The sequence below is a fragment of the Leopardus geoffroyi genome, chromosome C2 (assembly GCF_018350155.1).
Source record: "Leopardus geoffroyi isolate Oge1 chromosome C2, O.geoffroyi_Oge1_pat1.0, whole genome shotgun sequence".
Classification (NCBI taxonomy): Eukaryota; Metazoa; Chordata; class Mammalia; order Carnivora; family Felidae; genus Leopardus; species Leopardus geoffroyi.
In genome coordinates, this window is record NC_059333.1 from 120,465,952 (window position 1) to 120,489,026 (window position 23,075).

At 37.2% G+C, this 23,075-nt stretch overlaps 1 protein-coding gene across 9 annotated transcripts in view; it reads left to right on the plus strand.

The window, feature by feature from the left end:
* Window positions 1-23,075, plus strand: part of SLC9A9 (solute carrier family 9 member A9) — a 694,304-nt gene that overhangs the window by 449,740 nt on the left and 221,489 nt on the right. For all 9 annotated transcript variants that reach the window (XM_045503389.1, XM_045503385.1, XM_045503383.1 and 6 more), the window contains 2 exons: window positions 15,199-15,312; window positions 16,932-17,043. In XM_045503389.1, coding sequence (XP_045359345.1) covers window positions 15,199-15,312; window positions 16,932-17,043 — 226 coding nt within the window. The remainder of the gene's footprint in view (window positions 1-15,198; window positions 15,313-16,931; window positions 17,044-23,075) is intronic.

Genomic DNA, 23,075 nt, shown 5'->3' on the forward strand with positions numbered 1-23,075 from the left:
GATATGAAGGTTATGAACAAAATATTATCAAGCCAAATTCATCAGTGTGGAAAAAAAATACATTCTGACTGAACTGGGTTTATCCTAGCAATTCAAGGATACTCTTAATATTACAATATTGTAAGTATAATTTAACACGTTAACCAAAGGAAAAAATCTCAGTAGATATAGAAAAAACATTGAATATAAAAGATTAAACACTTATTAATTATAAAAATTCTTGGCAAAGTATAGAAGGGAAGGACTTCCTTTATCTGATAGAACATATCTTGTAAAAACCTGTAGACAACATCATACATGGTGGTGAAACTTTAGATGTGTCATCCCTTTTATATCATTTAAGATTCTCCTTTTAGAGAATATATGTTTTGGTCGTTTTCCATATTTTTTATTTTAAGCAGTGAACATCCTGATATAAATCTATGTATACTTGTCATGTTAGTTCTTTAGGATAAATTCCCAGAAGTGGAATTGCTCCAATCAAGGTTTTATGAACCATAAATTTTATTATACTTTCCTAAATTTTCATGTAGAAAAAATGTGCAAACTTACAGTGACACAAAGCACTGGGAATTCCCCCCTTTTATCTATTTTATTCATTCCACAGGTATTTATTAAGCATTATGATATGCTAAAGTCTATGCTGGGAGTTGGTGTTCAGTGACAAACACCACAAATGTGGTCAGTATCCTTCCAGACCTTACAGATGAGTTTTGGGGTCATCTGTGCATCTTCTTTAAGAAATTTCCTGTGCATGACTTTACTCACTTTTCTAAGTAATTGGTTTGGCTGACTGGAAGACAAGATTCTAGGATATTCAGAATCTGGAGGATAAGGAGTTCAAGGAATTAGATCTTTTTCATAGAGTAACTGTTTTCCAAATCAAAAATAGAACACATGATGGAAAAACACAATTGTACTTAGATGGGACAAAAGAAAAAGCATGTGAATATAGGTCAGTCCCAAAAACTTTGAAACGTATGATTTCTTCACCCATGGAAAGTGGAGGAAGTGCTATATACAGAGAGACTGAAGGGCATAAGCCACAGACTACATCATTTCCCTAGTTATTCCTTGAGCAGACCCTGCAGTAATTTTGATCTGGGCTATAAATGGAATCAAATTAAACTCAGAAACCCCTATAGAGGAGAACCCTCAATACCATTTATCATTCTCAACCAGCAACTTTAACTTTAAAAAATAATACAAAACTCAATGCTAATAAGATAGCAAACTAGCTTCAACTGCTGGCTCCTTCGTCCCAAGTCAAATCTGGAGAAACTACATAATAGAGAGGAAACATAGACCTGAGCAAGTTACAAAAATTTTAAGAATACCTGGAGAGGCCAGAGGTGGTCATGAAGTGGTATGGAGGATGATCACACCTGGACAAGAGCCAGAAGCAGGAGTGGGAAGAAAGATCAGTTAGAGATTTTTAACTTGGACATTCAACTCTTCTCTTGAAGAGTTGCCTCATTGCAACCATCTAGAGCATCCTCTGTAGTGTCAGGGGTAGCATGTAGGCAGTAAAGAAGTTGATGCAGGTGCAGGATGACTAGGTGCTCTGCTCTTGGGCATCCTTTTCTCCATCTCCTGTGTCTCCAAATCCCCAGGTTGATTGAAGATAACCTAGAGAGATCACCTCTTCCCAGTGTTGCTTCTTTCTAAAGATTTAGGGGTAAATCCCTGACAAAGAAATAGCCAGAGGAGTGAACCCAAATCAATTTTGGGAGGTGATTAAAATTTGATGATGCTGAGGCTGTTCTCGACCCAGGAACTCATCTCCTCTCATCTCCTCCCATCTCCTAAAAATCATTGGACATTCTAGTGTGCATATGGGCCTTTCTTTATAATGTTGGCAAATAAGATTGACCCTGAGAAGATATGAGATTATAGGCTAAAATAACAAGATACCCTATGAATGCAATTACTATAAAACAGAGACCAAAATCTGGATGACATAGGCCACATGAAGCTAAATTATTGGGACAGACCAAGAATTTTAAAAAGGCATAATTAGTATCCTTAAAGAGATAAAGGATATTAATAACATGAAGCAAGCACAGGAAGTTGTAGGAAGAACCAAATGGAAATACCAAATATAAAAAAAAAAAAAAAGTTGAGTGTTACCTAGATGGCTCAGTCGGTTAAGTGTCCAACTTGAGCTTAGGTCATGATCTTGCAGTCTATGAATTTGAGCCCTGTGTCAGGGCTCTGTGCTGACAGCTCAGAGCCTGGAGCATGCTTCAGATTCTATGTCTCCTTCTCTCTCTGCCCCTCTGCACTCATGCTCTGTCTCTGTCTCTCAAAAATGAATAAATGGTAACAAAGGTTTTTTAAATAAAAAAAGAAGTTGAAATAGAGAAGGAAAAGACACTACTTTGATCCAACATCACTTAATGGAAAAGTCAAAGAAAGGAATCATATAAAAAAATGACACAAATACCTCCAGCATTTAATTATCACTGATATAAATGCATGTTTGCCAATCTTTTGATAAAGTCAATGTGTTTTCTTTGAATCTGAGAGTTCTAGGTTGTCTTTCTTGCACACACACACACACATACACACACACACACCTAAAATGTACCTACCAGAACTTCTAGTTTCTATTTCTGTGTCTTTAGTTCAGAGCAAGAATTCACAAACATTGGCAAGGCAATATAAGCTAAGAACCCTTCTATATTTAGTTATATATTTTTGCAACATTTTACAGTTGTCCTGCTCCCTACTCAGTTAGTAAGGTTTTCTAAGCAACTAAATTTTACCAAGTCTTTTCTACACATTGAACTTAGTTTTTTTGAAAAATATCAACTCTTTCATATTCATACTTAATGAATCTATATAGTTAAATTATATATACTTTATATATATACTACATATATACAAATACACATTTAAAGCAGAGATAAATTGACTTTGAAATAAGTGGGATTGACCCTTGTTAAGCCTAAAATCCATGTGGTGGGGATAGAAGTGACCTGGGCATCCTGGAGAGTAACTCAGTAGCCATCAGCACTTAGTGTGCAGAAGGCATAGATCATTGTGCTTTACAGAAGGAATGGAGGGTTAAACTACAGAGTGGCAACTGATGAAGAGCTTTTATTGCACATCTATAATAGAGTCTTTCCCTCTATATATGTATATATTTTTTTTGCATAGCAACTCATCCCAAATATCATCAAAAGTACATATATAGCCCAAGAAAACTTTCTGAGGGATCTTTTTGGGTTACTTTGAAGTACCTAAACAGTTCGGAACAAGAATAAACTTAGCTCCAAACCACCAAAATAAGTCAAAGCTAAAGCTCTCATTCAGATTGATTTATGCATGCATGGTTTTTATGTGAAAATATAAGTGTCTTCCTTGAAGCAAAGAGAAATGCATTCTTGTACTGTGATAATTCATAATTTTGACGTTACCTATATTGTCAAGGATGTGTGATAGTTTCAATACAAAGAGGCTTTAAGGAGAAGGGCTTTATAAATCTTACTGAAAAAGAAAACTCAACGAAGTTTATCAGTGTACAATAAGAGTTTTCTCGAGTTCAGTGTAAGTACTGACAATCTATATCCACTATATTTTAACTGTCTATTACAAAGAAGCAAGTCAAGCAAACTTAATTTTCATCAAATAATGATTTATTGATATTCATGCCTTCATAAAAATCATTTGATAGCTGTTATCCAATTGAATGGCGTTATTCAAATGTCATATGCTTTTTGTCTTTCATTTTCATTGATTTCTCTGATTTATAAAGACCCTTTCACACTCTCCAATTTCTCATCATGTTCAGCAGAATCAATATTCTACTCTAAACTTCATTGAATGCTTTTCATTCAATGAAAGCCTTCTATTGAATGCCTTTCCATATTCTACTCCACCATAGTTCAAAAATTGAATTCAAACTCTTTTGCATAATGAAAATGATTTTTAACCCTTAGTGGTATATGCATTAGACTTAAAATCATATTGAAACACACAAGTAAAAAATCCGTATCTCTTTACCTTCTAAATTAATAAAATATCTACTCCCATGCATTGTTCCAAAAAAAAGAAATTAGTGTTCAAGTTATTTTCCCTCAAAAATATGAAATGGGGGAAGGATGGTAAAAGAAATTTTTCTGAAAACTTCTGATTACTGCTATACCCTTACATACAGTAGTATATTCAAAATGAGCTAATTTAGAAAGTTTGTCAAAGGAATTTGAATGTGGTCAATGCACTAGTATAAATGACAGTGCTTATTAGGAAAAACATAACATGAAGCAAAGAGGCTCTTGAAACTTTCAAGCTAGTGATACTACTAAGTGTTATTCCAAACGCACGTTTCTACTTCTGACTCTAAAATAGTGAAGGAAAGCCTTTTTCAATGAATACTTATTTGATTCTAGCTTTTTGCATTTGTCCTGATGTTCTTCTTTTTTTTAATTAATTTATTTAAATTCAACTTAGTTAACATACAGTGTGGTATTGGTTTCAGAAGTAGAACTCAGTCATTCATCATTTACATAAAACACCCAGTGCTCATCCCAACAAGTACCCTCCTTAATACCTACCTCCCATTTAGCCCATCCCCCCACCCACCTCCCTTCTAACAACCCCCAGTTTTTTCTCTGTATTTAAGAGTCTTTTATGACTTGCCTCCCTCTCTGTTTTTATCTTATTTTTCCTTCCCTTCCCCTCTGTTCATCTGTTTTGTTTCTTAAGTTCACATATGAGTGAAACCATATATTTCTCCTTTCTCTGCTTAACTTATTTCACTTAGCATAATACACTCTAATTCCATCCATGTTGTTGCAAATGGCAAGATTTCATTCTTTTTGATTGCTGAGTAGGATTCCATTGCATATATATGTATATATATATATATATATATATATATATATATATATACACACACACATGTATATATGTATGTATATATGTATATATATGTATACACACACACACACACTCCACATCCTCTCTCTCCATTCATCAGTCAATGGACATTTGGGCTCTTTCCATAATTTGGCTATTGATAGCACTGCCAAAAACATTGGGGTCCATATGCTCCTTCAAATCAGCATTTTTTGTATCTTTTGGATAAATATCTAGTAGTATTTTAATGCATTTTTCTCTGAAATAGCTGATAAAAAGCAGCACTTAATAATGTCCTTGATCCTAAGTATTTTTGTTTGCAACACTTTCATCAAGAAAATGGAGTGGCATGGAAAAATCAAACACAGCTCATGACATTTGGGGCTCAGTATTCCTTCTGTATGCTTCCAGTGGTAAATCTTCATATAGTAAGAGCACATTGTTCTCATGGTGGATGCAGAGGTGTATCCACAGCCATGTCGTGGGAGGCTATCGCTTAGATCACTAGCAAGACCTGGGAAATTGGTACACAACTCAGAGACCTAAAAAAATGACATCATTAGAAATCTTCCCTTTTTGTGTGTACATTCTTCATACTCCCACTCAAGAAAAAAATTAGCATTGGCTAATTACAAATGATAAAAAGACACACAAGATGAATAAGAAAGGAAATTCATCATAGCTAAATGAAAAAAGTTAAAGAAATGGAAATTAACCTTTAAAAAATTTTGATAATGTGTGAATTTTTCATACCAGTACCTAATATTAATAGCAATGTTTCTCTTGGTTTATTCATTAAGAGAATTTTTTCAGCGTGGTTTTAATTTCTGCCCAGAAAATATATTGTTTCAGCTAGTTTTCTTTAGCTAGTATTTATTGGCAAAACAACAGAGAAACTAATTATGTTATGCCACGATTTTAATTTTTTTTCCTTAGGGCCAGTACTGTTAGATTTCCTGAGACGATCCTTCTAGAGAACACTCCTTTGATCCTTTGAACATAATTTTGGTTATGTAGCCCCCAGCCCAGTCTTTGCAGTTATTCTACACTTGGGGTCCTATATGCCAACCACAAACTCCCAGCAAAATGTTTATTTTCAAGACTAACAAGACTGTGGAATGAAAACTGGCAGTTGCTGCCTAAACTGTAGAATTGCCTACCACTGCAACGATTCTGATAGAAATCCCCTTTCTGCTGCTAGAGCAAAACAGTATGCAATAAATAATACTGTATTTGACTTTTTTTCTATGAACCCAAGAAGTAGAAGTGGAAGAAGTAGTTGAAAGTGATAGAGAACCACATTTCAGCTCAACATAAGGAAGGATTTTCTAACAGTTATAGATGTCTAAAAATGCCATTTGCTTCCTTGGAAAGTAGTGAGGTTTCTGCTTTTGGCAGTATTCAGTTACATGCTGAGCAGCCCCTTGACAAGAATGTTGGAGCAATCAAGCATTGGCCAGATGTCTGCACATATATTATAAGGTGACTTTATCCTTGAAATCTTGTAATCCTATATTGTGGGGTGTGTGTGTGTGTGTGTGTGTGTGTGTGTGCGCGCGCGCACGTGCACGCGCGTGTGCGCAATTCATCAAAATAGATCTAAGCCCAATCTTATTTGGGGGCCAGTATTTCTGATCAATATCATGATAATCACTCTGCGAAGTTGCATACTAGAGGAGCTATTCTTAACTTAGTAGTGTATTGATTTAAATAAAACCTTATAAACTCAGTACTTTCACTTTAATTACCATCCCCCACAAAAAAGAAAAAGAATCAAAAATGGAAAACCTCCAGAAATAAGAATACTATTATCAGTATTTACTGGCTAAAGTAATTTAACAAGTTCATAGAAAATAACCTTCCCCTTAAGTTATAAGCTCAAGGATTTCAAGAAAATCTGGCTACAGTATTTATTCAGTTTAATGAAGCTGAATTCCTTGTAGCTGTAACTACATTTATTTCCTATATTAACTTTACTTACTTAATGATGCCTATTCATCTTCCTAAAATGTGTTTTGTTGTGTTTTTATAGGCTGTGCTTCTGAAATTCTCATGTTTTTAAAAAGTCAAATTAAGTTTAAAAGAAGAATGAAATTCAGGGTATGGGAGAGGGCTGGGTACCAGCCCAGAGTGCATAGGGAGCCCAAGAATTCTCAAAGAAATTTATGACAAATTAGAAACTCTCTGAACACTTAAGTGGTATACCTCCTCCACTTCAGAGACTTTATAGTCCTAAACTTAAAGAATCTGATCTTGGAGGGGCACCTGAGTGGCTCAGTTGGTTAAGCATCTGACTTCAGCTCACATCATGATCTCATGGTTCATGAGTTTGAGCCCCATATCAGGCTCTGCACAGACAATATGGAGCCTACTTGGGGTTCTCTCTTTCCCTCTCTCTCTCTCTGCCCCCACCCCACTTATGTGCTCTCTATCTCTATCAAAAATAAATAAACTTAAAAAAAACTAATATATATATATACATATATATATATAATCATTACATGCAAATTTTCTAGGATTGGAAAGGAGTTTTGCCTTAACATTACAACTGCAGGGTAAAATTTTTGTTTTCACTTTTTGATTTTTTTGGTGGGATTGGTTCAGGTGACCGGATGGTAGTAGACATTGGGAGAGGATAAGTATCCACCACCTCAAGTTACCCCCTATTGTTTCCACTAGTTGGATACAAAGAAATTTACCTTTCAGGTTTCTTTACTTAAAAAAAATGTGGTCAGAGTCACAGATACCTTCCTTGCCAACCCCCAGAGTTGCTCTGATGATCCAACAAAAAAGTATATATTAAATATGCTTTGAAAACTCTAAGGTGTTATAAATGTTCACCAATACTATTGTTAACAAACATCTTGCTGCCCCCAAACCTGAAACTCACATAATGGAGAGACAGCCTAGTCTGGTAAAAGTGGTGTGGGCCTTGAACAAAACTTAAGATAGCTCAATTTTTCCCTTTGTTGTGTTTTATGTGGGCAAGTACATTAATGCCATTGAGTACAGCTTCCCCAACTGTGAAATGGAAATAAGATTATCACTTTATGAGTTTTGTTGTCGTTATAAAAAAACTGTTAAAACATTTTAAAGTACATAAAAGTCTTTAACACATTCCCTAGCATAATTTAAATCCTAAAAAAATTAGTCCCTTAGTATTATTACTATTTTAGAAGTAGTAAAACTGCTTTTATTACAGTGTCCTAAATTTAGAAGAATCTCAAAGGTTTGCAGTTGTACTTATATGTAATTATAAATCTTTAGCTTCATAAGAGAGGCTACACTCTGGGAACCAAGACCATGACTGGAAGTAAAGCCTTTAGATCGTTTACATCCTAGTGGTAAAGATCACAGGTCTTCAGTATCATTCAACTCCTATGCTACCTCTAAAAGCCCATAGGAATTATTGGGTTTACCGTTAACAAATTTCCTCAGGACTGGAGCTAAGCAAATATTAAAATCTCAGGAGCAAAAGTTTATAATTCCAGTAAAATATATTATAATGTTTGCTTTCAAATCCTCCAATGCAGGAATAAAAATTATTCGCTTATACTCCAGCTTGTTCAAAATATAGGTATACCCAATAGTATATAAAAAATGAAATCTGAGATATTCTCTAACGAAAGGTCCCAGTTAGGAAGAAAGACAAATTTTAAAACAAACAAACAAAAAATTAATCCTGGGAAAACATTATGGAGAAAATAAAGGGACATTTTTAGTTCTTCCTTCTCTTTCATTTTTATTAGTTTTGTAGCTTCTTTCACATCCCAAATAAAATGGATTTCAGCATATTACGTGGAGAAGTAGAGGCAAGTCAGTAAATGGTGTCAAACGATACTATGCCAAATAAAAGTTGTGTTGAGGAATCCATGTGAATTTAATTGGTATTAGGTAAGCAGAATGCGGTACAGTGCACCACTGTAATATTTCTCTGTATGAACCAGGGTAATATGGTAAAGTTTCATTATTTTACCAATAGAAAAATGCCCATCAGAATTAGTGATGTGATTTTATAAAGTAAGTATGACTTTTTTTTTTACTTTCTAAGTATAGCATCTCATACTAAAAAATTTAAGGTCTAGGAAGCCTTCAGAGAACATCATTTGCTAAATTGTTTAAGTTGTTTAATTAACATATGAATGGTTACCATGAACCTTCAGAGTTTTTAAGCACTGATTGCCCTCTTATGTAGTTTCAATATTTCCCTAGTCTTTGTGGTATTAGCTTGCTTTTTATTTTCCCGAAGAAAAGCTTTCCTAAGCAAAGCTAACTTAAGTTGGATCCTCTCCAAAAGCACACAACTGAGAATTAATGGAAATAAAACAAATGTTGTTTACTGTACTGGATAAATAAAATGTTGAGTTAAGGTTTGTTTGTTTTGTTTTTTCATTGACCCTGAGTGAGGACAAAGTACATTTGAGGTTATTCATAGTGAATACTGAATCATGAATTGACTAGGTTGACTGTTGTTGTTGTTGTTAGTTTGGAAATGGAGTTTGGGTTTTGGTTTTTTTGGGGTTTTTTTCCCCTCCAAAATTGACCAATAAATCTATTCCCTCAATAATTAACTACTCCCATCCAGACTCAGGCAATGATGTCCTAATGGTCAAATTGGTTGCTTCTGTCAGCATGGTCTTACCATAGATTCTCCTTTTGAAATGCCTTCAGGAGATTTTTCGTGTGAAATAAAATTGAATTCACCCACACGTTTTCATTAAGTGCCCCAAGAAGGAAATTATGAAGCCTGTTCATTCAGAGGAATGTTGCCACATGATATAAATAGACAAAGGAGTGCTAATCAATGCTGCTACACTGCTATGAAAGGAATCTTTTTAAAAATGCTAATAACTATCTACAATGTAAAATAAGTGAGTCTATCAGATTGTCAAGGTTTTTTTTAAATTGATAAAAACTACTTTTGGCAAGTATGTGGGGAAAGGGCACCCTCTGCATCATTATTAGAGATGCAAACTGGTATATTCTTTCTGAAGAGCAGACTGGTAATACGTTGAAAAAGAAAAATTAACGTATACCCTTCAACAGAAGTAGCTCATGTCTAGGAATTACCAAAGGAGTAATCACTCAACTGGGGAGAGCTATTGTACAAAGGTACTCAATGCAGCATTGTCTAAAGGGGAACAATCTGGAAACAACCGAATGTCTAATAATGGGTACAGTGAAATAAAATTTGGTAGGAAAATACAAAGGGATATTGTGCTGCCATTAGCACAATCCAAATCCATATCCAATCCATATCCCAAAGGGATATTGTGCTGCTTCAGATTCTCTGTCTCCCTCTTCTACCCTTCCCCCTTTCACACACTCTCTTTCTCTCTGTCTCAGAATAAATAAATAAACATTGAAAAATGAAAAAAATACTGTATGATCATCTTAATAGATGAAGAAAAAGCATTTGATTTTTTTTTAATATCTATTCCTAATAGACTAGGAATAGAAGGAATTTATTTAATCTGTTTAAAGGGTTTCTATGAATTTAGTAGAGAAATCTTGAAAGTTTTTCCTTTAAGACTGGGAATAAGACAAAGATGCTCCATCACCACTTTTATTCTGCACTGAACTGGATGTCCTGACAAGTATAATCAGACAACAAAAAAAGATGCAAAATGTATAACAAATGGAAAGGAGAAAAACAAAGTATCCTTATTTGAAAACAACATAATTGTGGAAATCCAAAAGAATCTACCAAAAAGCTATGAGAATTATTGAATAAATTTAGTAAGGCCCTGAATACAAGATTGGTAAAAAATTAATTGTATACATGTATCTAGCAACCAACAGTTAGAAAATGAACTTTGAAAGGGGTATCATTTACAACAGTAACAAAAAAAATCTAGGAATAAATCTAACCAATAATATGTAAAAATCTTTATGCAGAAATTACTGAGAAAAATGAAAGAAAAACAAAATCCTTATAAGGATATGTGATGTTCATGGATTTAGGTTTCAATATTCTACACATGTGCATTCTCTCCAAATTTCTCTATACCTTTAATCCAATTCCAACTAAAATGCCAGTGGGTTATTGTTATGGAAATGGACAAGTTGATCCCCAATAAGTTCAGATGGCAATGTGAGCAGGCAAAAGTATTAATTCAAAAACAAAGCAACAAAAACCAGATGTTGACAAGAACGTGAGCCAACAAGGACTGCTGATGAGAGGTGCAAATTGGAACTACCAACCTGGAAAACTGCTTGGTGCTGTGTCCTGACAATCCCATAGGAATGCAAACATGGATGTACAACAGCAAAATTCATCATAGCCAGAAACAGAACACAACCCACATGTCTATCAGTAGTAGAATGAACAAATCAACTGAGGCATATTCATATAATTAAAAAAATGAGCTACTTCTACACACAACAACATGAAGAGTCTCACAGACATGATGTGGAGTAAAAGAAGACAAATACAAAAGAATATATATTGTCTGATTCCATTCACATGAAACTGAAGGAAAGGTCATGTGCAATGACAGAAGTGCTGATAGCAGTGCACTGGGGTGTGGAGTATAAGTGGGAAGAGAATTGAGTAATTCTGGGGTGCTGGTAATATTCTCTTCTTTAATCTTAAATTGCAAATATGTGATTTATACACTTCTAAGTGATTAAGCATAAAAAACATTTTTTAACATGCAAAAATAATCAGGAAGATTCTGAAGAAGGTATAATATGGGAAAAATCTAGATCTATAAAATATTACAATGTATTATGGATCTACATTAATTAAAAAGAGATGGTATTAGTAGAGGAATAGATAACAATAGAAACAAAGAGCAGACCTAGAAATGGACCTAAATGGAAAATGGAACTTCTGTATAATGTGTATATAAACAGTTACTTCTAATTTTGGTCAGTGCTAGATTTCAATGAATTGAGTGACTAAATCAAGTTAAAATCCTGTTTTCCAACAGAAGCAAATCTCCAAAACAATTAATACCATGAGTCTCCATGTAAAATGTATAGGGCAAATTCCCATTATGTCTCAACAACCAACAGAAAAAGAAAAAAACTGACTTACCAAATACTTTTTTTCCTTTACATGTGAGGAATAGATTAAAGTTGGGGGTGGGAGCAGGGAGGAGGGGTGGGCAGGGATAACTGATTTTGTTGCTATCTGAAAAAAATCAAAAAGTTGATCACACCCTTTACTTTGTAATCTATATTGAGTCAGAGAGGTGTTTTGTTAAACTGGTACGGGATTGTAAAGGAATATATATATATATATCCTTTTAAGTGATAGAAACCTTACCTCAAACCACAAAGTGATTTCTTGGTCTTTTTTTTTAAGTTTATTTCTTTATTTTTGAGAATGAAAGAGCATGCACAAGAAGGGCAGAGAGAGAGAGAGAGAGAGAGAGAGAGAGAATCCCAAGCAGGCTCAGCACTGTCAACACAGAGCCTGATGTGAGGGTTGAACTCATAAACCTTCAGATCATGCATCACCTGAGCTGAAATCAAGAGTTGGATGCTTAACGAACTGAGTCACCCAGGCATCCCTTGTTTTTTTGTTTGTTTGTTTGTTTTTTGTTTTTTGGGTTTTTTTGTTTTTTTTTTTTTTTTTTTTTTACCATCAGTACTTCATTATGATGTATGTTCTAGCCAGTAAAATTTGAAAGAGTAAAAGAAACAACATATAGGAACTGGAAAGAAAGAAACAAATTCTCATTGTTTATATGTATATGTTATCTCTGTCTACTTAGAAAACCTTAAAATTGTCTACTTCAGGTACTGAGAATACAGGGAAAAAATCATGTTTAAACTGGCATATTGCAGAAAATTGGTAATAAATTTTTATCTTTTTGTTTCATTAAACATTGATCTACAAATTAATTTCTCATATCTTTTTTTAAATTTAAGTGCTAGTTGACATATAGTGTAATAATGATTTGAGGAGTAGAATTTAGTGATTCATCACTTGCATATAACACCCAGTGCTCATCCCAACAAATGTCCTCCATAGTGCCCATCACCCATTTAGCCCATTCCCCCACCCAACACCTCTCCAGCCACCCTCAGTTTGTTCTCTGTCTTTAAGAGTCTCTTACGGTTTGACTCCCTCTCTGTTTTTATCTTATTTTTCTTTCTGTTCCCCTATGTTCATCTGTCTTTTTAATTCAAAAGTCCAAGGATAGATTTTGCTTTGGGAGAGGTCGAACACAGATTAAGCAGTGTCATCAGGACATGGCTTCTCTTTCAGAGAGCTATTTCCCCTTAATCACAAGGTGACTAACAGCAGCTCTTGGCCTGCATCCTACTTTCTCACACAGTGAAAAGGTGGGGGTGTTTGTCCCAGCATTTCCTGCCAAGATCTCACTGTACTTCTTTGGCTCTGAATGCACCACACCTATTTCTGCACCAAACATGCTGACTAGAGAAATGCGTTGATTTGAGCGGTTTAGTCCTAAATCATATATTCTATATCTGAGTATGGAAGTGTCAGCATGTGATCTGAGAGTGGGGAAGAAGAGGGATCCCAGAGAAATCGGGGTGTGACCACCAAGAAGAAGCCAAATGGATGCTAGATGGTGAAATGTCCTCTCTACAGTACTTGGGATGGGGACAGGAGAAGAGGCTCTATGAATTTAATCTTGCATGTGTTTATTAATGTTAGAAACTGGATAGCTGCTATGAACTGAATGTTTGTGCCCCCCATCCAAATTCATATGTTGAAGTCCTACCCCCTAGTGTGGTGGTATGTACTGGTGGGGCTTTGGGAGCTGATTAGGTCATGAGGGTGGAACCTTCATGAATGAGATTCATACATGCCCTTACAAGAAGAGACATGAGAGAGATGATCTCTTTTTCTACCATGTGAAGACACAGCAAGCAGGCTGCTATTTGCAAACCAGAGAGAGTTCTCACCAGAACCTAATTGGCTGGCACTTTGATCTTGGACTTTTCAACCTCCAGAACTGTGAGAAATAAATTTCTGTTGTTTTAACCACCCAGTATTATATTTTGCTATGACAGACTGAGCAAATGAAGACAGTGGCCAAATCTCGGTTTCTGCAAAAGTAAAGATATGATGAGGTAGCAAAGTGCTCCCCATCCCCTTTATTTTCTCCCATGGTTTTAAGTTTTTGGTGGTTATTTGGGTGACAGTGTTTATTAAGATGAGCAGGCCTAGAATGTGAAACGAGTCCTCAGGATAATTGATGATCACTGCCACTGAAGAAAGACCATCTTGTACCACAGGAGCTGTGTCTTTTTTAATCCTTTATTTCTATTACTGGTTTTAAATAATGTTTCTGACAAGATTCTGCTTTTCTTTCTGTCAACTCTCGGTAAGCAGGTATTGGGCATTATTTGTGGGGCCATAAATACATTACATGAAAAAATAATGAGTCCTTAAAAAGTCAAGAGAAATGCCTCCAGAGACATTTACCTAACACGGTGATTTATGTAGGTCTGAGAATGAAGTTTCAGAAACTTCCAAATGAAAATTCTGGAACATAAACTAAAGTCTCTTCCAAATATGTGTTTGTTGTAGCCTCTGGACACATTTCCCTTTTACTTCTAATGTGGAAGCTGGAGAATATTTTTCATGTTCAACTTAAATTGTTTAGTTAATGATCTAAGAATAACTCTTGGGAGCATCCTTCTGCATAGCATGTTATTACTCCATTCCTCTGACTGAATTTGATGTATCTATTGTGTTCTCATTGCATAAACTCATCCCTGGGATTAATCATTTTCTTTTTACCAGCTAGAAATTGTAGACATTTAATGGATATACCTACATCAGTCAATTTAATGAGTCTCATTGTCTCGGGTTTGAAATATACTGATCATTCTGATATTGAAATATAACTGACATTCATTCTTATTCCAAGTTTTCAAGTTTTCCAAGTTTGTCCCTCCTGCCTACCTGAGGAAGGCAATCTAGCTAAAACTTTTTTTGAACAGTTTTCAGGGCCTAGGAACTCAAGTGCATCTACTGAGTAATGTCAGAAGCAGCCACACCATCTTTGCAACCTTTCCTAAAGTACACCTTAAGCAGTCACTGAGTTTCAGTTTTAGAGCAAGGAATAGTCTTTCATCCTTGTAGGAACTGTTCTATGAAGGATCGTGATGGTTAATATACCCAGGTATATCTCTGGCTGCCTTGTAGCTGGAAAGGAAGATGGGATGTTGACATGGCTGCCACATCTGTCCCTGTAGAGAGCCAGGGTAGAGTTACAGGGCCTGACAGGGTGAAGCTGCACACACAGATAAAAGAGAATCATCCAATCACAAAAACAGTCACAAGATATTAAGTGGATTCAAACCTGAGTCATAATTAATGGTTTTTGGTTTCTGTTTTGTTTTCAGCTGTTTGAATTTATGAACTTCTTGGCTGAGAATGTCATCTTCTGTTACATGGGCCTGGCGCTGTTCACGTTCCAGAATCATATCTTTAATGCTCTTTTTATACTCGGAGCCTTTGTATCCTTTGAAATACAGAACATGGAGTGATGAGGGAAAAGAATAAACTACTTACTTTTACTGATTCTGTTAAATTGTTAAAGTAATTTCCTCAAGTTTACTGCAAGCCTCAAATTCCTGGCAGATACGTAATTTCTAGTTAGGAGAGAAAAGATGCTAAGAAATTCAGACCTTTATTAAGTGCTTATGGTTCAAGATAAGAAGTTTGGAAAATACTGAGAGAAATAAACGAGGAAAACTAAAGGAGAATAGAACACTCAAAAATAAATATTCAAAAGATATTTATTTTCTGAATATTCAGAGTATGTTTTTAAATTATAAATCATTTACATAAAAATATGTCAATCCATTCTTTACAGAGAAATATACTTAATCTGCAGTAGAATGTGTCAGAATATAGCCAAGATTACTAAGCTTTAGAAATATTTTCATTAGAAGATGGTAAAATCTTTTCTCCAGTGAAGACTTTGAAAATAGGATACACAGAGTAAAAATCAGATGAAATTGGCATTATGGATGTGCTTTCAATGTCTTAATCATTGTGTACATGTAAGTCTATTTTAATAAGATAGCCCTTTCCTACAAGTAAAATAACATAAAATGTAGGCCTTGCTTTTAGTGCAGAGGACTTTGGAAGCCTTAGGCCTGGGGTATAAGCATTCCCCAGTAGGAATGGATGTCTGTCTGAAAGGATAGTGAGGTGCTGGGGATGTCTCCAAGGACAGTCAGCAACTGTTGTCCTTCTTTCCACTTAGGAACTAGGCAGATGTCCTATCAGATCACAGGCAGGTGATCTTGACAGCCAGGAGAGCTGACCGCAATTCTGTAAGCCCTGCTCCAGCTAAGCACCTGCGTTTGCCTCTTGTCCTCTTTTCACTGAACATTCAGCTGAACTCTCCAATCTCATCAACCCTACATCGTGGACGGTAGCTCCCTTTTCCCAAATAACTGCATCCTATTTAAGGACAAACTGGGATAGACAGACTATCAGGGCAGGAGTCCTGGGTGACGAAAGGGGAGAGATGACTCCCACCAATATTTTCCTAGATTTTAACCTACAAAGCTTGGACTTCAGCACAATACCTCCTAAAGCAACAGCTGTATTATACATCTAGACAAGCAATTCCTCTTAAAGTCAAATCAACTAAAAGAAAAACGGAAGTGAAGCTTGCTAGATACAGGGAGTATAAACTGATGGAAAGTAAGATGGCAATCATGAGCAGAAGTACATTTATCCTTTCTAAAGTGCTGCTTGAGAAGATAATGCCACAGCCTCTGAACGGTCTTTGCCTCACATTTGGTGGCAGAGTTGAGCAAAGAGTCAGTCATCAGCAACATAAATATGATGAGAAAATTTCCAGTGATTGAAATGGTATGGGGCTAACAATTCTAAACCAAGTAGATATTCAAAGAAAAGCAGAGTTCTCTATTATTTCTGGAAAGGAGTTGACATTTAAAGATGAGTTTTGGCAGCAAGTTGGACATACACGTATTGACATATTTGTCCCTGTTTTCTGGGTCATAAAGTAGAGAAGCTTAAGAACGTAACAGTGACAGCTCAAGGACTGGCACCCTCAATTGTAGCATTTTCCTCAATGTTTTTCCGTGCTTATCTATAGCTGGCAATTTTTCTGGCCAGAGCCTGCAACATATACCCCCTCTCCTTCCTCCTGAATCTGGGCCGAAAACAGAAGATCCCCTGGAATTTTCAGCACATGATGATGTTTTCAGGTATGTGAATTGTTGTGTGTTAGCATTACTGTTTTCTCATACTTTTGCAGCACCTGGAAAGCAGGAGACGTAGAGACCTCCTGATTCTCTTACCCCCATGGCATCTACTACTCTTTACCCCATCATTACCTAGTGCCATGCTGGTACTCCATAAGTTCTGAGCAACAGGGGGATTTCTCTTTCCAGAAGGAAAATAAAACTGAAGTATCTGCCAGAAACTGGCCTAGAGTGGGTATTAGACGTTCCCCTAACTTATTTCAGATCAATTTTCATATCAGAGAATTTGCATAGTCATTTCACAAATTGCATACTTGAAGGTAAACAGTATGTAAATGGTGCCACATTTGTCCAGTGTTAAGACTTCTCCTTAGAGGGTCGCTGGGTGGCTCAGTAGGTTAAGTGTCTGACTTCGGCTCAGGTCATGATCTCATAGTTCGTGCGTTTAAGCTCCTCATTTGGCTCTGTGCTGACAGCTCAGAGCCTGGCACCTGCTTTGGATTCTGTGTCTCCCTGTGTCTCTTTCCCTCCCCTGCTCTCTTGCTCTCTCTCTCTCTCTCTCAAAAATAAATAAACATTAAAAAAAAAAAAGACTTCTCCTTAAAATCCCTGTTCCTTTCCTATGCAAAACTCCAGGAACTTCCCATAGTTAATACACAAGTAACTCATATCTAAGTATGTTCAGTTATTAGTTGAGAAAACAGGTATTAATTGTGCACTTACCTATTGCCCAGAGCAGTTCTAAACATGGGTGTATTAACTGACAAGCTCTCTGCTCTCAAAAAGCTATGTTCTACTTATTTAAACCATACCTGAAGGTACCTTATTCCAAAAGAAAATAAACCAAATGAATTTTCTGACCCTGAACTACTCTGGGAATGGTGATTTCTTTCTGTTCAATCAATTTTCCTACCAGCAATCTTTCCTTATTCAGAAAGCTTTTTCCTTACATGCCTTCTATGTGTGAATACACTTACATTACCCTCAGAGGCAGTTCGTGGGAATATATGTGAGAGTATAATAAACACTCTCAGAATAGACCAAACAAATAGAATTTGGGGCATACAAGGGGATATGGAAAAACTGAGGGAAACTATCATTTATTGAATATCTACTATCTGCCGCTCACTATAGATCAGTTCTATGAAGTATATATTAAACCACTTTGTAGATGGAGAAACTGAAGTTCAGAACCTCACACAGGTTGTGTAACTTTGCCAAGGAACAAAGCATTCCTAAATCTAGGTCTGTGAGACTCCACTTTGAACCCACCCAAGTGTCTCAAAATCCACATTTTCAGAAGTAGTACTAGGAATAAAAGGCTTGTTTCACCTTCAGTTCCCTTGTAGCCTGTTCCACACAGTAAGGGGTGGGTAGTTCCCAGGTTGAGGAGTTATCTAATCAAGTATGGAAAAAAAATGAAGACCCAGAGTTTAAAATTGCCCTTGTGTGGGCCTCTGACCATGCTTCCCTCCATTTCCAGATATGCCGAAGTGAAAGAGTCATAAAGAGAATAAGTTCAACTGACAGGTGATCTTTGACTTAGAACAGCAATGAACTTTGGAAATGAGTTGACTTCTATTATGGGTAAACAAAGGCAAGTTTGATCATTTGTAAATAGGAAGTCAGCACTGAGCTGCACTTTTGCAACCCAATTCTGGAGCTGGAAAGCACTTTTCCTTCCTTCCCATCAAAACATCCGTAGTTTTACTCCAGAGAATAACTACTTTGGCTTATTTTTAAAACTCAAGTATTATATTTTAAACAATGCTTTATTTTACAAAGATCACTTCTGAGAAAGGTGTGAGGTTTGGGATAGCCATGTCAGGGTGTGAAGCGCCTGCCCAAATGGCCACCTGGCTTGATGGTTCCTCCAGGGTTTGGCACCTTCTGTGTTTGCTTAGCTTTAGGAGTAAAGCTGTGCTAAAAACTGAGGCCAGCAGTATGTATGACCCAGGGATGTGGGTAGGCCCAGAATTTTTTTTAAAACTCTTTTGTTTTAATTTTTTTAATGCTTATTTTTGAGAGAGAGATAGATACCCTGAAAGAGCATGAGCAGGGGAGGGGCAGAGAGAGAGGGAGACACAGAATCCAAAGCAAACTCCAGGCTCTGTTCTGTCAACACAGAGCCTGATGCAGGGCTTGAACCCATGGACCTTGAGATCATGACCTAAGCCAAAGTCGGACACTTAACCGACTGAGCCACCCAGGCCCTCCTAGGAGGCCCAGAATTTGATGATATCTTTATGATATTCTAAGGCCAGGAGTCAGCAAACTATGACCTTTGAACCAAAGCTAGCCCACACCAATTTTGTAAATAAAGTTGAAACACAGCCACACTTTTTTGTTTATATACTGTCTTGTCTGTTTTTGCATTATAAAGGCAGAGTTGACTTGTTGCCACAGAAACCGCATGGCCCACAAAACATAAAATATTTACTATCTGGCCTTGTTCTAAAGCATCTTCACCCTCTAGGGGGACAAAAATAACCCCCATGACATAAAGGGAGTTGATATTATTAGTTTAATTCAGGAGAATGCCAATCAGCTAGTTCCAATTACCAAAAAGACTATCATGCCAAATTTTTAGGACACCTACTGTACATGTTTATAATCCAGAGACTGACACCCATTGTCTTCCACACTGAGCATCTGTGTCATCTGCTGGGCATCTGTCACTCACTGTTATCAGTTCAGCAGCTTGACCTCAAAGTCAAACTGGGCTTCTTTTTATAAATTTGACTACATTTTTGTTTTGTATGCTGTTCACATTGAAGTGAATCTGAACAACAATGAGATTGGGTTACTTATTCTATTTTTAATGCCATTTTAATTACAAGTTAATAATATTGATGATATTCCCAATATGATGGGAAAAACATTGGATTTGCCACTAAAAAGCTATCTTCCTAGCTTTAAAATGAAGAAATTGCAATGTTATATGGTTACATAATGGAATCATAGATACTCAACTCAAAAGTCACTGTAAGGGTGCCTGGATGGCTTAGTCGGTCTGACTTTGGCTCAGGTCAGGACCTCACAAGTTTGTGAGTTCGAGCCTCACATTGGGCTCTCTGCTCTCAGTGCATAACTCGCTTCGGATCCTCTGCCTCCATCTTTCTCCACCCCTCCCCCAATCATGTGCTGTCTTTCTCTCTCTTCTCTCACTCTCTTTCTCTCTCAAAAATAAATACAAACATTTTTTAAAAAGTCACTCTAACCTTTCTAAGACCTTTTAGGAGCAATGAGTTGAGACTCAGATATAGACCAAGGTAGGATAGGCATTATTAGTCTCTTGCAGAGTAAAAAGACAGAGGGACAGAGTGAGTGAGACATAGAGAGATTGGTTATCTTGCCCACAATCTCACAACCAATTAGAGATGAAAATGAGACTTGAACCCAAGCCTCTTGACTTCAAATTTAGAGCCTTCTCACCCGCATGATACTACTTCAGATTTACCCTCAAGTTCAAGAGAATTAAAACCAGGCCCTTCCTAACATAGGCCAATCCCAACATGTCTAACATGTCTCTCATGCAAACCCAATCATTGACCATTTTACAACAAATCAAACATTTGGGTGACACCCTTCCCAACCATCAGTTCAAGTTGTACACTGTGCCTACTGACCCCCATTGGAGTGTAGGAAGCATCAGGTGAGTTCACCATGTGCAGGGCAGTATTTGTCTTCAGAAAAGAGTGTTCCAGACTCAGCTTTGATTTTCTGTGTGAATTTTGACATGTTCTACCTTCACTCAGGATCTAACATTTTAAATGTATTTGCCAGGAAATAAATAATTTAAGAGGTCAACTTAAGGTAACATAAGCCAGAGGAGGAGGTAAAGAAGCAGATCACGTAGCACACTGTCTAGCATTTTGGGGGCGTATGACAACAACACCCAGAAACCAGAAGAAAAAGCCAGTCCCTTTAAAGAATACTTGCTTTAGGGGAACCTGGATGGCTCAGTCAGTTAAGCATCTGACTCTTGATTTCAGCTCAGATCATGATCTCAAGGTTTGTGAGACTGAGCCCCACATCAGGCTCTGCACACTGATTGTGGAGCCTGCTTGGCAATCTCTCGCTCCCTCTCTCTCTTGCCCCTCCCCTGCTCTCTCTCTCTCTCAAAAAATAAATAAAATAATAAAAAAATTTAAAAATATTTGCGTTATAATATAGCCTAATGTTCTTAACTATGCCTAGAGTAGTTTGAGTTACCCAATAAGAAGTATGGCTTTAGTAGCCCTCTGGCAGAATCCAGTTGTCCATACTCCAAAAATACATTTATTTGGAGCCTTTCTTTACATAGTTCAAAACATTTTTCAGAGTCCTGTAGAGATTGTAAACAATGACCCTTTATCTAAAATGGGGTGTGGACTTATTTACACATTTACTCATTCACAGTCTCCAACTATTCATTCAGCAGACATTCAATGACACACTCTTGGGTAGGTATTTAGGAACAAACACAGAGATATGGACCCTGCCCTTAAGAGACTTGCAGCCTAGAGAGAGCTTGGCTTTGTGTGGACTAAATTTGGTTCACTAAGACAGTGCACCTCAGGTGGTTCAAAACTCAGTCAAGGGGCACCTGGGTGGCTCAGTCAATTAAGTATCCAACTCTTGATTTTGCCTCAGGTCATGATCTCGCAGTTTGTGATTTCAAGTCCCATATCGAGCTCTGTGCTGACAGCGCAGAGCCTGCTTGGGATTCTCTCTCTCTATACTCTCTCTCTGCCCCTACCCCTGCTCATGCTCTCTCTCTCTCCAAATAAATAAATAAACTTAAAATATATTCAAAACCCAGTCAGATCAGAACAAGAACTTTGTCTCAATCGATTACACCTATCATCTAATAAATCCTCTTCTATCATCTTTACCCTTACCCTCTGCATACCCTTTTGGCCCTGGGCAGGAGGATAGCTGGCAATACCTGCCTAACACAAGTGGAATCACTTGTAAAGCCAAGGAAGCTTATGCCTCAGGCTTCCTCATTCACAGGGGTCCCTTCCAAGATCCTGGAGGGGCCCTGGAAGTATGTCTGATGGTATATAAAGTTGGTAAAAGATTTTTTTGTATTATTTTTCTTAAAGAGGGTGCCCCAGATATATAAATTTCCCCTGGAGGTGAAAGTTTACAAAGGGATCCCTCTATTTATCACCCATCTCCTGGCAGTGAGTGGGGCCTGCGGTGAGTGTTGAAACAAGGGCTTGGTGCCGAGTAGATTGCAGTGTTTTTGAGTAAAGCTCACATTGTTCATGGGTGACAGTGCTACTGCCGTCTCCACCCCAGCCTCCACCTTTTGCCACTACAGGCAGTGAAACTGAGTGAAACAACTGTCAGAACCCAGATTGAATTCCTCACCTGGCACAGACTAGTAATCTACACGCACAAAGACTAGGAACCTGAAAATGAGGAATAGCCTCAAGTTTAGTAGTGGTCTCTCTGCCTTGGAAAGCTTTCAGTGATGCAGATTCTCTTTCTGGTAGCTAGGTTGCAGTTTAGAGTCAATTGGAGGAAGTTTACCCTGAGACATTTTTAAGGCCTTCTTTAAATTCAAGGCCAGGAGTTCGGAACTGCTTTGGTGTATCGTGTGACACCCAGCACAAAGGGCTTAAGAGGAACACTAAGCTCTCCTGAAACTGTTTCTGGTGCCCTGGAGCACAGCCCTAGTTAATGCCAGGAGTGAGCTGCCCCGCCCCAGCTCTCAGTTCCCTTGAAACCAAAGAGGCAGAGTTCTGTGGTTTAAATTAAAGGAGGAGATGTGCTTCGCACAAATTAGCTTTCCTATTGATGTGGTGCATATTACAAAGATCAGGCCTCTTGTTTTAATTCAAATCCATGTGCTACAATTTTTATTTAATTTAAAACTAAATAAGAGCCGGGAGTTGCTGGAAGGAGGGGAAATGCCAAGCCCAAGTGAGCCCTGGCAGCCCTCCTGAAACCACTGACTTGGAGACTGTGGCCTGCTGGGCTGCAGAGCCTCTGTGCAGAGCCGCTGTGCTCATCTGAACGGGAGGGAGGCCTGGAAGTGCCTG